The sequence below is a fragment of the Netta rufina genome (assembly GCF_964035555.1).
Source record: "Netta rufina genome assembly, chromosome: 4".
In the NCBI taxonomy this organism is placed as follows: Eukaryota; Metazoa; Chordata; class Aves; order Anseriformes; family Anatidae; genus Netta; species Netta rufina.
The window spans coordinates 12,424,213-12,439,526 of NC_140127.1; the positions used below are offsets into that span (position 1 = coordinate 12,424,213).

General features: G+C 40.4%; 1 protein-coding gene across 2 annotated transcripts in view; it reads left to right on the forward strand.

Moving 5' to 3' along the window:
* Window positions 1–15,314, forward strand: part of TNKS (tankyrase) — a 103,529-nt gene extending 88,215 nt beyond the window's left edge. The window contains exons 19-27 of one of the 2 annotated variants that reach the window (XM_084285994.1): window positions 613–886; window positions 1,524–1,606; window positions 3,598–3,718; window positions 4,351–4,448; window positions 5,858–5,932; window positions 7,187–7,292; window positions 8,138–8,324; window positions 9,023–9,179; window positions 10,241–15,314. In XM_084285994.1, the coding sequence (XP_084142120.1) occupies window positions 613–886; window positions 1,524–1,606; window positions 3,598–3,718; window positions 4,351–4,448; window positions 5,858–5,932; window positions 7,187–7,292; window positions 8,138–8,324; window positions 9,023–9,179; window positions 10,241–10,327 (1,188 nt within the window). In that variant the 3' untranslated portion in view covers window positions 10,328–15,314. The remainder of the gene's footprint in view (window positions 1–612; window positions 887–1,523; window positions 1,607–3,597; window positions 3,719–4,350; window positions 4,449–5,857; window positions 5,933–7,186; window positions 7,293–8,137; window positions 8,325–9,022; window positions 9,180–10,240) is intronic. The other variant, XM_084285995.1, reaches the window with a different exon arrangement.

Consider the following 15,314-nt stretch of genomic DNA (forward strand, 5'->3'; position numbering starts at 1 on the left):
TGGAGAGGAAATTCCTGAAGAATGAGGGTCCGGCTTAATGTAGTCAACAAAGACATTTTGCAATCCAATTTTAGCCAAGTTTATACTTGTCCTGTAGCCCCCGTCTTTTTTTTGTTTGTTTGTTTGTTTAAACACTGGAAGAGGTTATTGTAGCAAATAATACATTGCTATAATATTCTATGGGAGCAGTGGAGTTTTTCCATGGAAATTTTGAGCCAGTGCAAAATGCTCGACCAGTAATTGAGACCAACAGAGAAATTGAGGTGGTGTTGCACAGCCTAGGTTGCAGAGGATTTCCGATGAAGTTGCTGCATTGCTATTCCTGGCTTTAACACCTGTGAAGTCACTCTGCCAGAAGGGAAATTAGATGAACTTTCTTACTCAGATTTAGAAATGGAGAACGCAATTCACATGTCTGAGCAATGAATCAGAATGTTCTTGCAGCCATCAATTCGCATGTTACAAAAATTGGCAATTTTATTTTTAACTGGGGGAACAGAGTGATCAATTTAAAAAAAAATTAAAAAAAGAAGAAGAAGAAAAAACTCTTCGCAGAGGTCAGTGACCTGTGGTATAACAGCACCTCACGTTGAATGGTTTTGTGTTTTTCAGGCTGATGATATCCGAGCTTTGCTGATAGATGCGATGCCTCCAGAAGCTTTGCCTACGTGCTTTAAGCCTCAAGCTACTGTTGTTAGTGCCTCCCTGATCTCACCGGCATCTACACCATCCTGCCTCTCTGCTGCCAGCAGTATAGATAACCTCACTGGGCCACTGGCAGAACTAGCAGTAGGAGGGCCATCAAATGCTGGCGATGGAGCGGCAGGAACTGAAAGGAAGGAGGGAGAAGGTGCATTTGCTGCTGGACAACTTTGCATTGCCAGAAGTACAGTAGTTTAGATTCACAACAGCTCTTGCTCTATCTGAAAAGTATTTCTGATTAGCCAGAAAATACTTCACTGCCTGAACTGTTGTCCACGTTGTAAAGTGTCTGATGCTTGTTCTGTTTTCATGTGCTCTGTCAGGAACGTTGTTGGCTATTCATCTGTTTGCTATTGGTGGTTAGGTCTGAGTACAAAGGCAGGTCTTATTAGGTCCCCAGATGTATGTTGTTGATTTTATCCAGAAAATCCAAGGAAAATTAATTTGATGACAGAATTATGATTGTGAAAGCTGGGGGATTTCATTAGGGCTTTTTTAAACCTTCTGATTAGTAATCTAGAATACGTGATCTGGCTGATTACATATAGCAAAAAAACACCCAGTCTTCCTTTTCTTCTCCTTGCAATATGTACCTCTGCCACAGATCATTTGTGCTTTTTAATATTTCATTCTGAGGGAGGGAATAGTGATGAGCTTTGCCCAGACGTTTCACCCAATGGAAGTGATTTATTTCTTATTGACACAGAAAAGTTAATTGCACAAAAAATCGGACTGGAATTTTAGGAAAAAGTGATGGTTTATTTGTTTGTTTATTTGAATTCGGGCGGTTGGGATAAAATGACTTGTTTTTCTTATTACAGTTTCTGGTCTTGACATGAACATCACCCAGTTCCTGAAAAGCCTGGGTCTTGAACACCTTCGGGACATCTTTGAGACAGAACAGGTAAGTGGCAAGTGTTGTTTGTGTTTTAAAGATAGACTAAGCTAATAAATAAACCTTATCCCTAATTTAAAAAGAATTGGCAAATGCTTTTCAATGAAGTAGAGATGAAAATCTCTGAGGCTGTTTGATTCAGGTATCAGCGGTTTTCACTTTCTTAAAAAAAAGATGACTGCCAGTTTCTCAAGGTTACATTGCTTTAAGGTATTTGAGGCCTATTCTTATGTGCTGTTTCTTAGATTTAATGTGTTACAGTTCAGTAGATTTTTTGTGTGAACATGATGGACGGACACTGGTGGAAGTGAAAGGTACAAGTGCAGCAGACTGGATTTGATGGTGTGTTTTTTCTCAGGCCTCTGCTGCTAATCTTTCATGACGGGTCAGGAAACAAATATTTGAAATGTAATGTGTTGCTTACAGAAAAATCTCCAAATGTTCCCATGAGATCTTACAGAGGTATCTCCCCTAAGTGAACGTGTTGTTATAATACTTTTTCTTATACTTAAATAAAAGGGCCTACGCTTCAATTTAGAAGTGCATATTTTAAGAAGCAAACCAACCTCAAAACAACTGTATTCTACTTGTTTTGTTATTTTTCACACATTTCTCTTGCCATGCCGCTTTTGTCCTACTTTTGTTTCCTTTACTCCTAACCTGTTTTTAAGATCTTGCCCTGCTAGTAAGATTTAATAATGCAATCAGATTCATCATTTTGAAACTGTTTAGCTCCTCTTGTAGGTTTTTCTTTCTGGTGAAAGTAAGCTTATCATCCCAAGCACTGCACTACCTTCGTGTACACCTCAACTTGGCTCTAGCCTAACATCCATATTGGGTCTGTGCTGGTGCTGTCTAATACCTGTGTGTTTTCTGTATTTTTTTTTAATGTTCTGCACATGGTGAATGTCTTCAGAGGCTTTTCCACAGCAATCTCATTAGAGGTGTTTCTGCTCAGTTGGACAGATGCTTAGGGTAGCTGTAATTCCTTGCTTGAATTGCTTTCCTTTGGATTAGTGATACTCAGTTTGTAGTGTTGATGTCTGCAAGTCCAGTTGTGCTAACAATCTACCTGCTTTTGAACCAAGTTGTATGGGTTCCCATTATCTGCTGAGCTTCCAATCCCAGTTTAGTGTGTAAATTTGGAAGTAGACTTTATACAGTTATCTCCTTCACGTTAAATCTTTTCGTGTTTCACAGAATCACCTTGGCACAGAATTGCTTTTTAGCAATAAAAACGTGTATTTCACCTAGTGATTATTTCCTGCTCTTTTTGACTTAAAAAAAAAAAGTTTATCTGACAGCACATTTTATTACCTTTCTGCTTCCATCAGTAATCTCCATGACCTTGACATTTAACACCGTGTATATTACAACAGAATAGTCATGCCTGTCCTCACAACACTACTTCCCAGAGTAGTGGAATACTTGAGCATGACTTGGCATGGCAGACTCTCTGGCTTAATGCACATGTGGGTATATATACGCACAGTAACAGTGTACACCATAGCACACTGATGTGAAACACGTTTAACATTCATTAGTAAACATATAGAATACTTGTTTCTGTTTGTGTAGTGAAAATTTTGAACTACTCAAGAAGGTGAGACCTTGAATGCTTCAGAAATATTCTCGTGGTTTGACTTGTCCTAGCACCTCCATGCATCCTGTTTCTACATAAGCAAAAATGCTTTTAACATAAGCAAAAATGCTCCTGTGAAAACCATCTCTTGTTAATTGCCATAAGAGAAGTAAAGGTTCTACAAAAATTTGGGCTGGAGCTGCTGCATATGGTCTTGTGATAGGGAGAGGCTTGCCAGAAGGTGGCAGCAATAAGGAGAGCAGTAAAACATAATATATATATATACATATATATATTTATATATATACACACTGTCTTGGTTGAAGCATGAATACACCTTGTTTTCTGAACTGATGTATCTTTAGCCTTGGGAATCAGGCAGGTGATTTGTGATTTTTGTGGTCTTTCACCTTTTCAGATAACCCTGGATGTGTTGGCAGACATGGGACATGAGGAGCTTAAAGAAATAGGGATTAATGCCTATGGACACCGCCACAAATTGATTAAAGGTGTGGAGAGACTTCTAGGAGGCCAGCAAGGTAAATATGATGCTTTCACTTGTTAGTCTAATTGTAGCATAGAACAGGCTTCCAGCAGTCATCTTCTGTAAATGGAGGCTTCAGTACCAGGAACTGAAAGAATCTGGGTTTGGGAAAAATATACTTGCTGATAAGCCTGATGGTTTGGTGGCTTGTGACAGATAAAGAGTATATTGGGTTGATAAAGGATGGAGTGACTGCTTGCCTTCCCAGAGAATGGACACCTCTGAGGGAGCTGTGGAAGCTGTGACCATTTGCAGGGACCCTGTTTGACCAAGGAGGGAACTTTTGGGTTGAATTGCCCTACATACCTACCCACAGACTGGCTGTATCCTGAAGCGCGGGCTTGATGGATTTCTTTGCTGCCCCATACTTCTCAGATGCTTCTCTTGAAAGCACAGAGGAAAATCCTGTTGTCAGATATGCATTTTTTTTCTCTGTTTTAAGACTTTTTTTTTGCTGCTAGCAAAAGTGCTTTATCTTTTCAGGGTTATGTTTCTGCTTTGTGCTTATTTTGCATTTCCTGCTATATTGGGGTTATATAAGCAGAAAAATGATGATGCTGGACAGAAAAAAGTCTAGTATTGTTTTCTCCTGACGATTTTTACTCCTTTAATTTCTTCTCTTTATAGGCACCAATCCTTATTTAACTTTCCACTGCGTGAGTCAGGGGACCATTCTCCTTGACCTTGCTCCTGATGATAAGGAGTATCAGTCCGTTGAAGAGGAGGTATTGCAAATATCTGTCTTGGTGGCATTTTTCTCTTCACCTAATCCTTAGAGCTAAAGCATGCAACACATGTTGAAAGTGATAAAATATGCTTTGGTCAATTGCATAGATCTGACATGGAGTTTAGAGCGTTTTTGTTTGTTTTAATTTATACTGATTATAGATTTTTTTTTGCTGTTTCTTGCCTTTTTTTTTTTTAATAAGCAGTGTGGTTGCTCACTTACTGCTATCATAATTTTGCTTTGTTCATGTTGTGTTTTGGGTGTCATCTCATAGCTAAGGTTTCCACAGTTCGCCAGAGAAAGGCAGGCTGTGGGTGAAGACTGTGGGAGATGAAGGCTTCACAAGCTTCTAGGAATTCTCTGTGCTCAGGCTCTGTCTGCAGACAGACTAAGCAAGCTGTTTTTTTTCTGGTCTCAGTGGTTTACTTAACCTGTAACACAGATAAACATCTCTTGGGTAATTGAGAGTTGACTATAATTTTATCCACCCCCCCACACACTTTTATTTAAGTAAAATCAGATACCATTTTGAAAGAAAAAGCATAACAGAAAAGAGAATTTCTGAAGAGTTGTGTTTGAAGGTAACATTTTATTGTGCATTCATTGTTTATGTGTAGTGTTCCTACATTGTAACATGGAAACGTTTGGAGTTTTTTTTTAAAGTCTGGATGCTCAGAGTTGCTACCATCTTACCATGGAATATTTTTCATTAGTAACTCTGCAATCTGGAGTCTGTGCAGATTTTTAGTGTAAACGTGTCTGACAGAAAGTGTCATGTGTTTACCAGAGTAAATTGCGATGTTTATTTGAGTTGTTACTAAAGGTTGTTGCTGTAACTATAAATACTTCTGGAAAAAAAAAATTAAAACTGTTGAAATTCTCGAGAACTGCTATTGACATCAGAAAATTTACGGTGCAAGCCTTTTCCTACCACTAAGAAATAGAGACTGTACACTAGAAGCAATGAATATTAACCCTAGAACATAAATACTAGAGCACTGTGCAGTAGAAACATTTGGTATTACTTCAGAATGATCATCTTGTATGTGCATTACTTTTTAATTTTCTTCTAATCTAAAGGAGGTTTAGATTAGGTTTCCATTTGTATCTGATTTTGATAGGAAGTGCCGATATTCTTCTCTTTCCTATCTAGATTACAATTATACAGTCTTTTTAATAGAAACATCCAACTTCTCAGACAGTATTGTGGAATTGTGTAGTGTGTTGACTGCCTGAGAAATAAGGGAGTATCTCAGTTTCAAATTGATGTCTTTTTTTGACACCTTTTAGCTCATTTTCAACCAAGATAGTTTGTTGCTGCCAGTAACATATTAAGATACTGCATGAATATCTTGCCTTGCTGGCAAGCGTTGTGTGCCAAACATTCAGTTATGTTTATTTATGTAGATGCAAAGCACAATCCGGGAGCACAGGGATGGTGGAAATGCTGGCGGGATCTTCAACAGGTACAATGTCATCAGGGTAAGTTTCGAAGCCTCCTACTTCTATTTAGTAAAATAAGTTGGAACTTATGCAGGCACACAGAATTGAATCAGCCTTTTATATTTGAAGTTCTTTGTTAATACAATATTCAGATAAAGAGCTAAAGCAAGCACCAAGTGCTTAAATGACTGATTGTGTGCTTGGCACATGGAGTGAGGAAGAAGCTTCCTTGTGCTGTTAAAGGAGCCTGAGGAAATGATACTGAAGATAAAAATGTTGAAGAACCTGACTTATGTTTCACAGCCCAATTTAATTTTAGTCTATCACTCCTGTATTTGGCTTTGCAGCACGGATCTTTTCCCAGGCTATCTTTTACTTCCTTTTTAAAGTATGTTTTGGGGTAGGGGGAAAGGATGAATACAACTTTTTACTAAGAGTTCCTATCACCCTTGTGCTACTTTGGATCTCAGCACATCCTTCCTTGCCCCTGCCAACTAGAAAAATACTGGTTTGCAAGCACTGATATCTCAGAAAACAGAGTGTAAGCTTTTGAAGGGGAAAGTACACTCTTGGATTCCTTTTTTATTTTTATTTTTATTTTTTTGTTTATTTTTATGTTTATTTTTTTTTGCTGTGCTTTGGGGGGAATTGAGGGGAAATCAGAACAGAAAGCTCCCAAGCTCCAGGAAATCCTTGCTACATAGCTGTTTGAAAAGTGAGCTTGTACAGAGCTTTTGCAACTTAGCACAGGAGATCATACATCCTGACTTTGAAACAAGCTCTGTCCACCCTGCTCCCAGTCCTTTACAAAAAACACAGTGATATTAGAGCATGTGGCTGAAACTATATTTCAAGATAAATTGAACATCTTGAAATATAGTTTCCAATATTCACACTTCTCCTTTCCTCAAGAGTTTTCATTTCATGAACATTAAACCTAAACCAGGCAGCCAGCCTCAAAAAGCTATCTCAGTTCAACAGAGGCCAAAGCAGGGAGGTAAGAATTGCAGGTGTTCTGCAGTTCTTGGTGGTATTACATGCTCTGAGGGGTGAAGCCCGAAAGCCTTCCTTAAACCTGACAACTTAAGCTGCAATTCACAATAGATTGAACATCCGAGCATGCGTTGCTGACTTGGTTTTAAAATTTTAGCCTTATATGCAGAACAGATGTTGTTTTTTTTCATACCGTTTATGTATCTTACTGAGAGTTTCCCTGTAGATTTTCTGCAAATTCTGTGAAACTTTACTTCGTTTCATTTCAATCGTATGCTTAGACCTGTTGTACCACTGCAGATTCAAAAAGTCGTGAACAAGAAGCTGCGGGAGAGATTCTGTCACAGACAGAAGGAGGTCTCAGAAGAGAATCACAACCACCACAACGAGCGCATGTTGTTTCATGGTAATGAAGTGATAGCTGTTTGTACGTGCTGGTATTAAAAGAAAAAAAAAAGGTAGAACCATACAAGAACCAACTGGCAATGTTGATGCAGCTGTTCACCATCCTGTACAGTAATTGTATTGCTACATTCATAATGCAAGGGTGAGGGGTGGTAGAGGCAGTCTGTGTGATTACTGCAATCCCAAAAGGCACACACACACACACAAAAAAAATAATTCAAAAGCAGTATCTCAGTCATTTCCATTAAAGCTGCTGGTAACTACTGGGAGGATGATACATTGCTGGGAGAAAGATGGTATCATCTAAAAGAGAGAAGCACCACACAGTAAAATACATTTTACCCTGGCATTTCAGGCCGTTGTTTGGGAAAGGAATCAAAACTAACCATGAGTTTGAGCAATGTGTTCTCTAGAAGCATCTAGAAGTGCCTGCAAATGACAGCTGCCTGAGAGTCCTCCTGCCCTAGATCCTTCTCTAATTCTGTGCAGGAAACTGTTTTTGTGTGTGATTGTCCTGATAAACTTGCCCCATCTTAGTGAGTACTGACTGATGGAGAAGATGTGCACTGGCAAGATAAATGGTGCTGAAATTTGAGGTGGTGGGGGAAGTCACTTAATGAGGTCTGTAAAATGAGTAAGACATGAGTCACACGTGGTATTTTGGTATATAACAGTAAATCCCACACATCACTGCATCCTGCTGGGTATCGCCTCCTTCCAGCTGACTGGGTACACTTTCCGGTATTTAATGGTCTATTTGAGGCAGAAAAAGCTCCTCTTGACATAGAGTCCAGTATTACTACTTAACAAATATTGAGTGATAACACATCCTTTTGTGTATTCTAGGGTCTCCTTTTATTAATGCAATAATTCACAAAGGATTTGATGAAAGACATGCATACATCGGAGGAATGTTTGGAGCTGGGATTTACTTTGCAGAGAACTCCTCAAAAAGCAACCAATACGTGTACGGGATAGGGGGAGGCACAGGCTGTCCCACACACAAAGACAGGTCCTGTTACATCTGCCACAGGTATGTCTCCAGCAGGTTTCCCTATAGGTAACTCTGGCTGTCCTGTTCTTTATGATCCTGACACAGGATGATTTGCAGGGAAAAAATAGCCACTCGAGCTAGGTCACGGCAGGAAAAATACAGCTTTCCATTTGTCAAGGCCAGGGAAAGAAAAGAAAGATGTAAATGCAGTAAGTCCCACAGAAAGGTCAAAGTGAGTGTAAATCAAAGTGAATTGCGGCTCAGGAAAGAGGCTTGAAATATCAATTTTGGAAATGAAGACTCAGGCAAAAAGAGCAATTAAAGTCCAGGCACTTTCAGAAGAAAAAAGCAGTGCAAAGTGGATCGGATAATTTTGAATGGGGTGACCAGGACTTAATCACAGCTTTGTTTTATTTTGTACTGAAGTAGATCAATGTGCTCTTTGACACACTTGTCCTCATCCTACTGGTTTGAACACAGAATTCCAGCTTCTTGCTACAGCTGTATAGAAAATGAATGAGAGCAAGCCTCATACAGCAACTAGACAAAGTGTGTGTTTTCCTTTCTGCATGTCAAGAAATAATGTTTATGATACAGCCTTAGAACTGGCTTCTGAAATAGTTTCTACAAAAGCACTTGAGAAATTAATTGCAACAAAATAAAAGTCTGAAATCACTCTGGAAGCATACATCTCGCAGGAAGATATTTTAACGCAGTGTTTTCTTGTTTCTTTTTAGACAAATGCTCTTCTGTAGAGTGACCCTTGGGAAATCCTTCCTTCAGTTCAGTACGATGAAGATGGCTCATGCCCCTCCAGGGCACCATTCTGTTATTGGCAGGCCAAGTGTGAATGGACTTGCATATGCTGAATACGTTATCTATAGAGGAGAACAGGTAGGTGAGTTAGCAAGGACTGGGTTTGTGAAAGCGCAAAGATCTTCAGGTTGGAGAAGGGATCTGATTTATTTCTATGCTGGATGAGTTGTGTTAATTTGATTGATTGGATTTTTTCACTTAAATGCAAAAAGTAAGCAGTGAACTGTATCGAAGCAGTTGCTACGCCTTTCCACTGAGCTGCTCTGATTTACATCTGGTAGAATGGCCTAATTCCTCCTCTGCAGCACTGATAGATTCTATTAAGAGAGAGAATTTTCTTCAGTGGGCACTGAGTCTTCCATTGTATTAAACTGGCATTACTGCAGTAGCAAGAACATGTGCGTTTCTGGGGCTCTTACAGATAGTGAGTATTCTGGGCTTGTTACCTGTAGATCATAAGATCATAGAATCGTAGAGTGGTTTGTTTGAAAGGACCTTAAAGATCATATCATTCCAACCCTCCTGCCATGGGCAGGGACACCTTCCACTAGACCAGGTTGCTCAAAGCCCCATCCAGCCTGGCCTTAAACACTTGCAGCAATGGAGTGTGCAGCAAATCCATAACTTCTCTGGGCGATCTCATCACCCTCAGAGTAAAGAATTGCTTCCTTATATCTAATCTAGATCTACCCTCTTTTAGTTTAAAGCCATTACCAGTAGAGAGAATCCTGAAGGACAGAGTTAAGGCAATCCCAGCCCCCTCTCTGGGCTTTATTTTATTTTATAATAACATTTATTTTATTCGCAAGCAACTGAAGGTGCTCCCTGAGCTCAGTCCATCCCAGGTGCAAGACTTCACATTTGCCCTTGCTGCATTTCATGAAGCTTCTGAAATATTTAAACCTTTATTTCTAGTAGCACATTAACTAAGGTGTTAACTGCATCAAGCAGTTCCCACTGTTCTCAGCACTAAGTGCTGTCTGGGTGTGAAATCACCTTTTTCTTTTGTGCTCTTTGAACGTAGAGCTGATCCTTGCATTGTTCTTCCACGTAGGTCATTGTTTAATGAAATCCAAAATGTGAAGCTGCTGAGTGTACCCTTGCATAAACAATATTTTTTTTTCTTGACTTATTTTCAGGCATACCCGGAATATCTTATTACGTACCAGATTGTGAAACCAGAAGCTCCCTCACAGACAGCAACAGCAGCAGAGCAAAAGACCTAGTAGCTACAGATCGCTGAAGAAGGATATGAGTTCAATCTTGGACTGGGTGGATGTGTGTTTCACAATATCAGTATCATAGAATTCTTAACCTGCAAATAAGCTGTATGTCTTTTATAAAGCATTGCTGTCTTGATGAATATGGTATGAGTAACTCTTGCATACTCGACTGCTACTGTTCCTTTTGAGGAAGGTTTACAAGAGACTGCCTTTTAATAATATATCTCAGGCTCCTAGTCTCTGCAGTTACCACGTGTAAAATAATGTTGTTTTGATCTAGACTTTGGAAACGTTGTGCAAACAGAAATCTTTTTCACAGCCATCTCACATGTTAAAATTTCAGACACTACTGTTTGGGTTATTTTATTTGCAGATAAGTTGCATTAAGCCCGTAATTTTCTTTTCAGCATGCAGCACTCATTTTATGTTTTCAAGAGATGTTAGTCAACTATTTATTTTCCTTTTGTATTCTGAAGTTGAGCCAGAACCTTCTTAAAGATATTTTGCACAAAGTCAAGTTGACGAAAACCATTAAAAATGTAATATGAATTTCATCTGAGAAGGGGCTAGGTCCAGTTCTTCGATATAGGGGTTTTTTGCACATCTCTGAGCAAACAGTACTAATGAGTGAGTGGAACTTTGGAATGGAAACAAATCGTGTCAATTTGCTGCTTTGTGTAAATTTCCTGGGGCGACCCATAGGAAGTGTTTGGAAGTGTAAAAAAACAGCTCTTGTACTTGAAAGAACTTCATGTAGCGGGTCAGTGCCCTCCCCTGGTATCTCTAAAAGAACATTTCACAAGGCTGCTATTAAGTACGTGCGGTTTGTGAAGTGTTCCCCAGTTACAGTGGCGTATGGTTTCGCTGGAAGATGGGTGAAAAGTCAGAAGGTTGCATGTACAAGAACGGGTCTGGGTCTCATTCCTCTCTTTACTGAGACCTAGTAACTGGGTTTCAGACTAGTAAGGGAGAGCATTACAGCAGTTTAGTGTCACATCTGGGTGACATCAGAGTTGAACAGCTCAAGTGATTTACATTTTTTTTAAAACATGGCTTTTACATTTTGATGAGAACAAACTTAAAAAATAATAATAATAATAAGTTAGCAAGTGGATTTGTTTACAGGTGTACCAGAGAGCAAAGCTAGGATGTATTCACCCTAATCCCCTTCCATGCAAGTTCCCAGGTTTATTTTGTTGGGTAGGAGAAAGTTATTTTTAATCATAGCAGAACACCAAAAAACTTCGTAAGTCTCCCTCATGAAGGATTTAGATTTACCAAAAGTGGAGATCAATTTCTTTTTTTGAGTTGTTTTTACAACTTCAGAGAAGGTTGAAAATCAAGCCATGTTCGTTTGTTTTTTGGTTGTTTTGTTGTTGTTGTTGTTTTAAACAACCAATGTCATGTGTTTCAGTGTTGAGCACATAAGGACTGGAGATAAAATGTTCCTGTGAACAGGCTGTACATTTCCCTGTCAACCAGCACTGCTGAATAACTGATGATCCAGTTCATGCATCCAGGCTTTATCGCCCCTTAAGCAAGGAAATGACAGAATCGTGTGCTTTTAGTTTACAAAAACGTGCTCCCTGCAAGTGGGATTTGCTGACATGTTCGGACAAAACAGACTTAAACCTGAAGAGCTTTTCACTTTCAGCTTTAAGACACAAAGTTTTCATTTTTAGCATTAAGACATTAATGTTGCAGCAAGTTATCCTCATAGAGGAATTTCACCCACTGTAAAATTAGTCATCAGATGCAGTCTGGCTACCTGCACATTGTCTGTTTGTAATATCTATAAAGAAAACCTTAGAAATAGCAATACACTAGCAGATCTTGAGCTTTGGATTTTATTTTTCTTGAGCTGGCACTGGATTTATGGTTTCCACTTCATTTTGTGACCTGATGAAATATGTAGCTTTGAAGTCCAAGCCAGGCTCTAGCCTAGACGTCCTTTTAAATCAAATATCATTGGTAAAATCGGATGCTTGTATTTTGGCTACTTGTTTAATAGTGTTAGGGTTGGAAAGATCACCACTAGGCTTTGAAGATTTGTATTCATCATTTAAGTTTGGGGTTTGTTTTTAATTTAGTTAATAATGGAGTGGGGGGATGTGCCTATCTACGCTAGGGTTTCAGATAGTGGTGTGAGTGCGTGTTGCTCACCATCCCCATTAGACATAGATTTAAATGGTAAAAAAATTGTGCTGCTTAAGTGAGCAAAACAGTTAATGTGGGTGTGGAAGTTCAAAGCTTTACATCTTTGAAGAACAAGAACAAACCTGGAAACAAAAAACCCACCATGCTCATCCCGGACTTTGTTCTTGTTTGTTGCTTCCTGTGTGCTAATTGAACTTCATCTGGGTTTCTTCAGGAGCCTTCAGCTTCTAGAGGATACAAATATGCTGTTCAGTATTTTTGAACTGCCAGTGTTACGTATCTGGTGTTCTGTGCAGAGTGAAGGTGCTGCGCGAGGAAATCATTTTGCAGTGGCTTTTGTTTTGTAATGGCGTGATCTCCTTTCTGTTTGTGGCCAGACACAGAGGAAAACCAGGCCTCATGAGACTGTGTCACAGAAGACTGCGCAGGAGCAGCGTGTGCCTCTGCTGGTGTACGTGTACCTCCTTGTAGTTCCAAACACAGTGAGGATCTGCCTGTCGGTATTAGAGTTCCCCATGAAAAACCTGATCGTGGTTTTGATGGTAGAGCTGCAGCTGGCAGACTTCTACAGTGCAGATGTTGCTGCTGCTGCTTTAGCCAAGGGAATTAACTTGAAGCCTCCTTCTTCTAGAGAATGGGATGTGGCAGGTTGCCCCATCCCTTCCTGGGAAGGGCAGTCCACTGATAACAGGGGTGCTCCTTTGCAGCACCAGGTAACCAGCGGAGGGTCAGAGTAGGAACTGAGGATGCAAGAACACACTGGGCTGAGCCATCTCGTAGGCTTGGGAGGCTGGGCACCTCCCTCTGACTCCAGGAGGAGCTGTTACCCATGGGACATCGCCTGGTGTATGCTAGGGAAGGAGGCAGTTGTCCAGTTGATCTGTCCATGTCCTGCTGGGGAAATGCTTTGAGACATCTGTGCAGTTTGTGGCAGGACTTCTGTAGGCAAAACAGAAAAACACTTCACCATGTAGCAAGGACAGGAGGTTCTTGCTCTCCATTGCTGAAACTGTTTCCATGAGACAGAGGCATTGGGTACCTGGTGCAGGGACATTGCAGTCTGAAGGCTGTCGATAAAAAGGCTGTTGGAATTAAAAACCGAATACCGTACCTTAGTAAATGGTATCTTATTTTCTCATCCTCCCATCCATATGCCAATCTTATTGTGATCCCAGCTCCATGAAACTCTATTGTACTAGTGTCATAGTTTTGCAGCCACTATTGTTCTCTAGTCCAAGGAATGAGAATTGTTTTGGTTTTTTTTTGACCTCTTGTGTTTTGAATGTTTGCGTGTGACGTGATCAAATTCCACTCCGTTATGCAGCAGGAATTTCTGTTGCCTGCACAATTCTGTACTTTGGTAATGGCATACCCCAAAGCAAAGTTTTACACTGAAACAATAGGAAAGCCTCCCAAAATGTTCTGCGTTGCTGCCTTTGGTGGGCAGTGGGCACAGAATAGGTGTTGTGTGTGAATCTGAACAGCTTCTCGAGAAGGGCACTTTGGCTCTGGAAACCAGCCTGCTCTAACTGCTCGTTGAAGCCATAAGCAGAGGAGATACCTGCTCCCCGTGAACGTGTGAAGTGCTGAGGGATGCTGACACGTTGTGCCACTGCACAGCCTGGCTGCTTAGATAGCACCAAATCCTCTCAGAAAGTCTCCCGCATCCCTGCCGTGAAGGAGCACCTCCTGTACATGCACCACCTAGAATTGCCATGAGGGACTAAGAAGAGAAATCACCCAGGGACAGATTTTTCCAAAAGATGTGAAAAAAGGATGGGTCCCAACCTCAAAATAGGCCAATTAGTTTTAACATTGCTAACCATTCTCAGCAGCTGCAGGTCAGGAAGTGTGTGAATTTATTTTTAATGGGATCCTATGATTCTCCCTTTCCAAGCTGCTCAGAAAAACTAGCTTGGATATCCAGAAGGATGTGTATCCCAGGCATGTTTTGGTCATTTTAGGTTATGCTGCAACCCTCCTGGGTAAGAGATGGCAAAGTGTGAATTCAGTTCACTCCCAGGTGGCGAGTGCCTCGGGAACCTTGGTGGACTTGAACCCTCTGATGGTCTTTGGGTAGTTAGGAGCATGCTCTCCTCACCTTTCAGAGCACAGCGTGGCAGTGTCCCCACCAATCTGAACACATACCAGATACAAAACCTAGAGAATCAGAGGACAGCATATGCTGCTTGAAACTCCTGGAGGCAGGTAAATGAGCCCTCGAGTTGGCAGGAAACAAGAAACACCGGCAGTCCTGTTAACGCAGACTCTGGTGGCATATTACCCGACTGGCTGGGACAGATCTCCTTGTCTCACTGGACCTCTTGGTGGCAATTCCTAGTGCTGCTTCCATTGAGGTGGTTACTCATGTAGCTTGATTAGAGATCTCTATTACAAGGTAATTTTGACACTGTTTCTTCTTAACAGCCACACTACGTGCTTCAGCTTGGGAAATTGAAGTGTTTTCTTTGTTCTTCCCTTGCCAGTCCTGTGAGCTTACGCATCTTCATCGCTCCTTCTGCCAACCCCGACGGCAGTGTACCTGGGGGTTGAGCTTTTAGACTTTTTTATATAACTTGTCTTCATAACTAGCCTTTTTTTTTTTATTTCCTCTCTTGGTTGCCAATTACCTGGAGCTGGGATATCATTTATTTATTTCCTCCTTTACCCTCTCTAAAAGAAGACAACGGGCAGGTTCTCAGCCTATCTACATGGTGGACCGTAGGTAACATCGTTGTAACAACTGAGTTTGAATTATAAATGTGCTTGGCTAAATGTCTGATCTGCAATACTTGTAATAGTTTAAAACTCAATAAATACATTTTTAACAGTT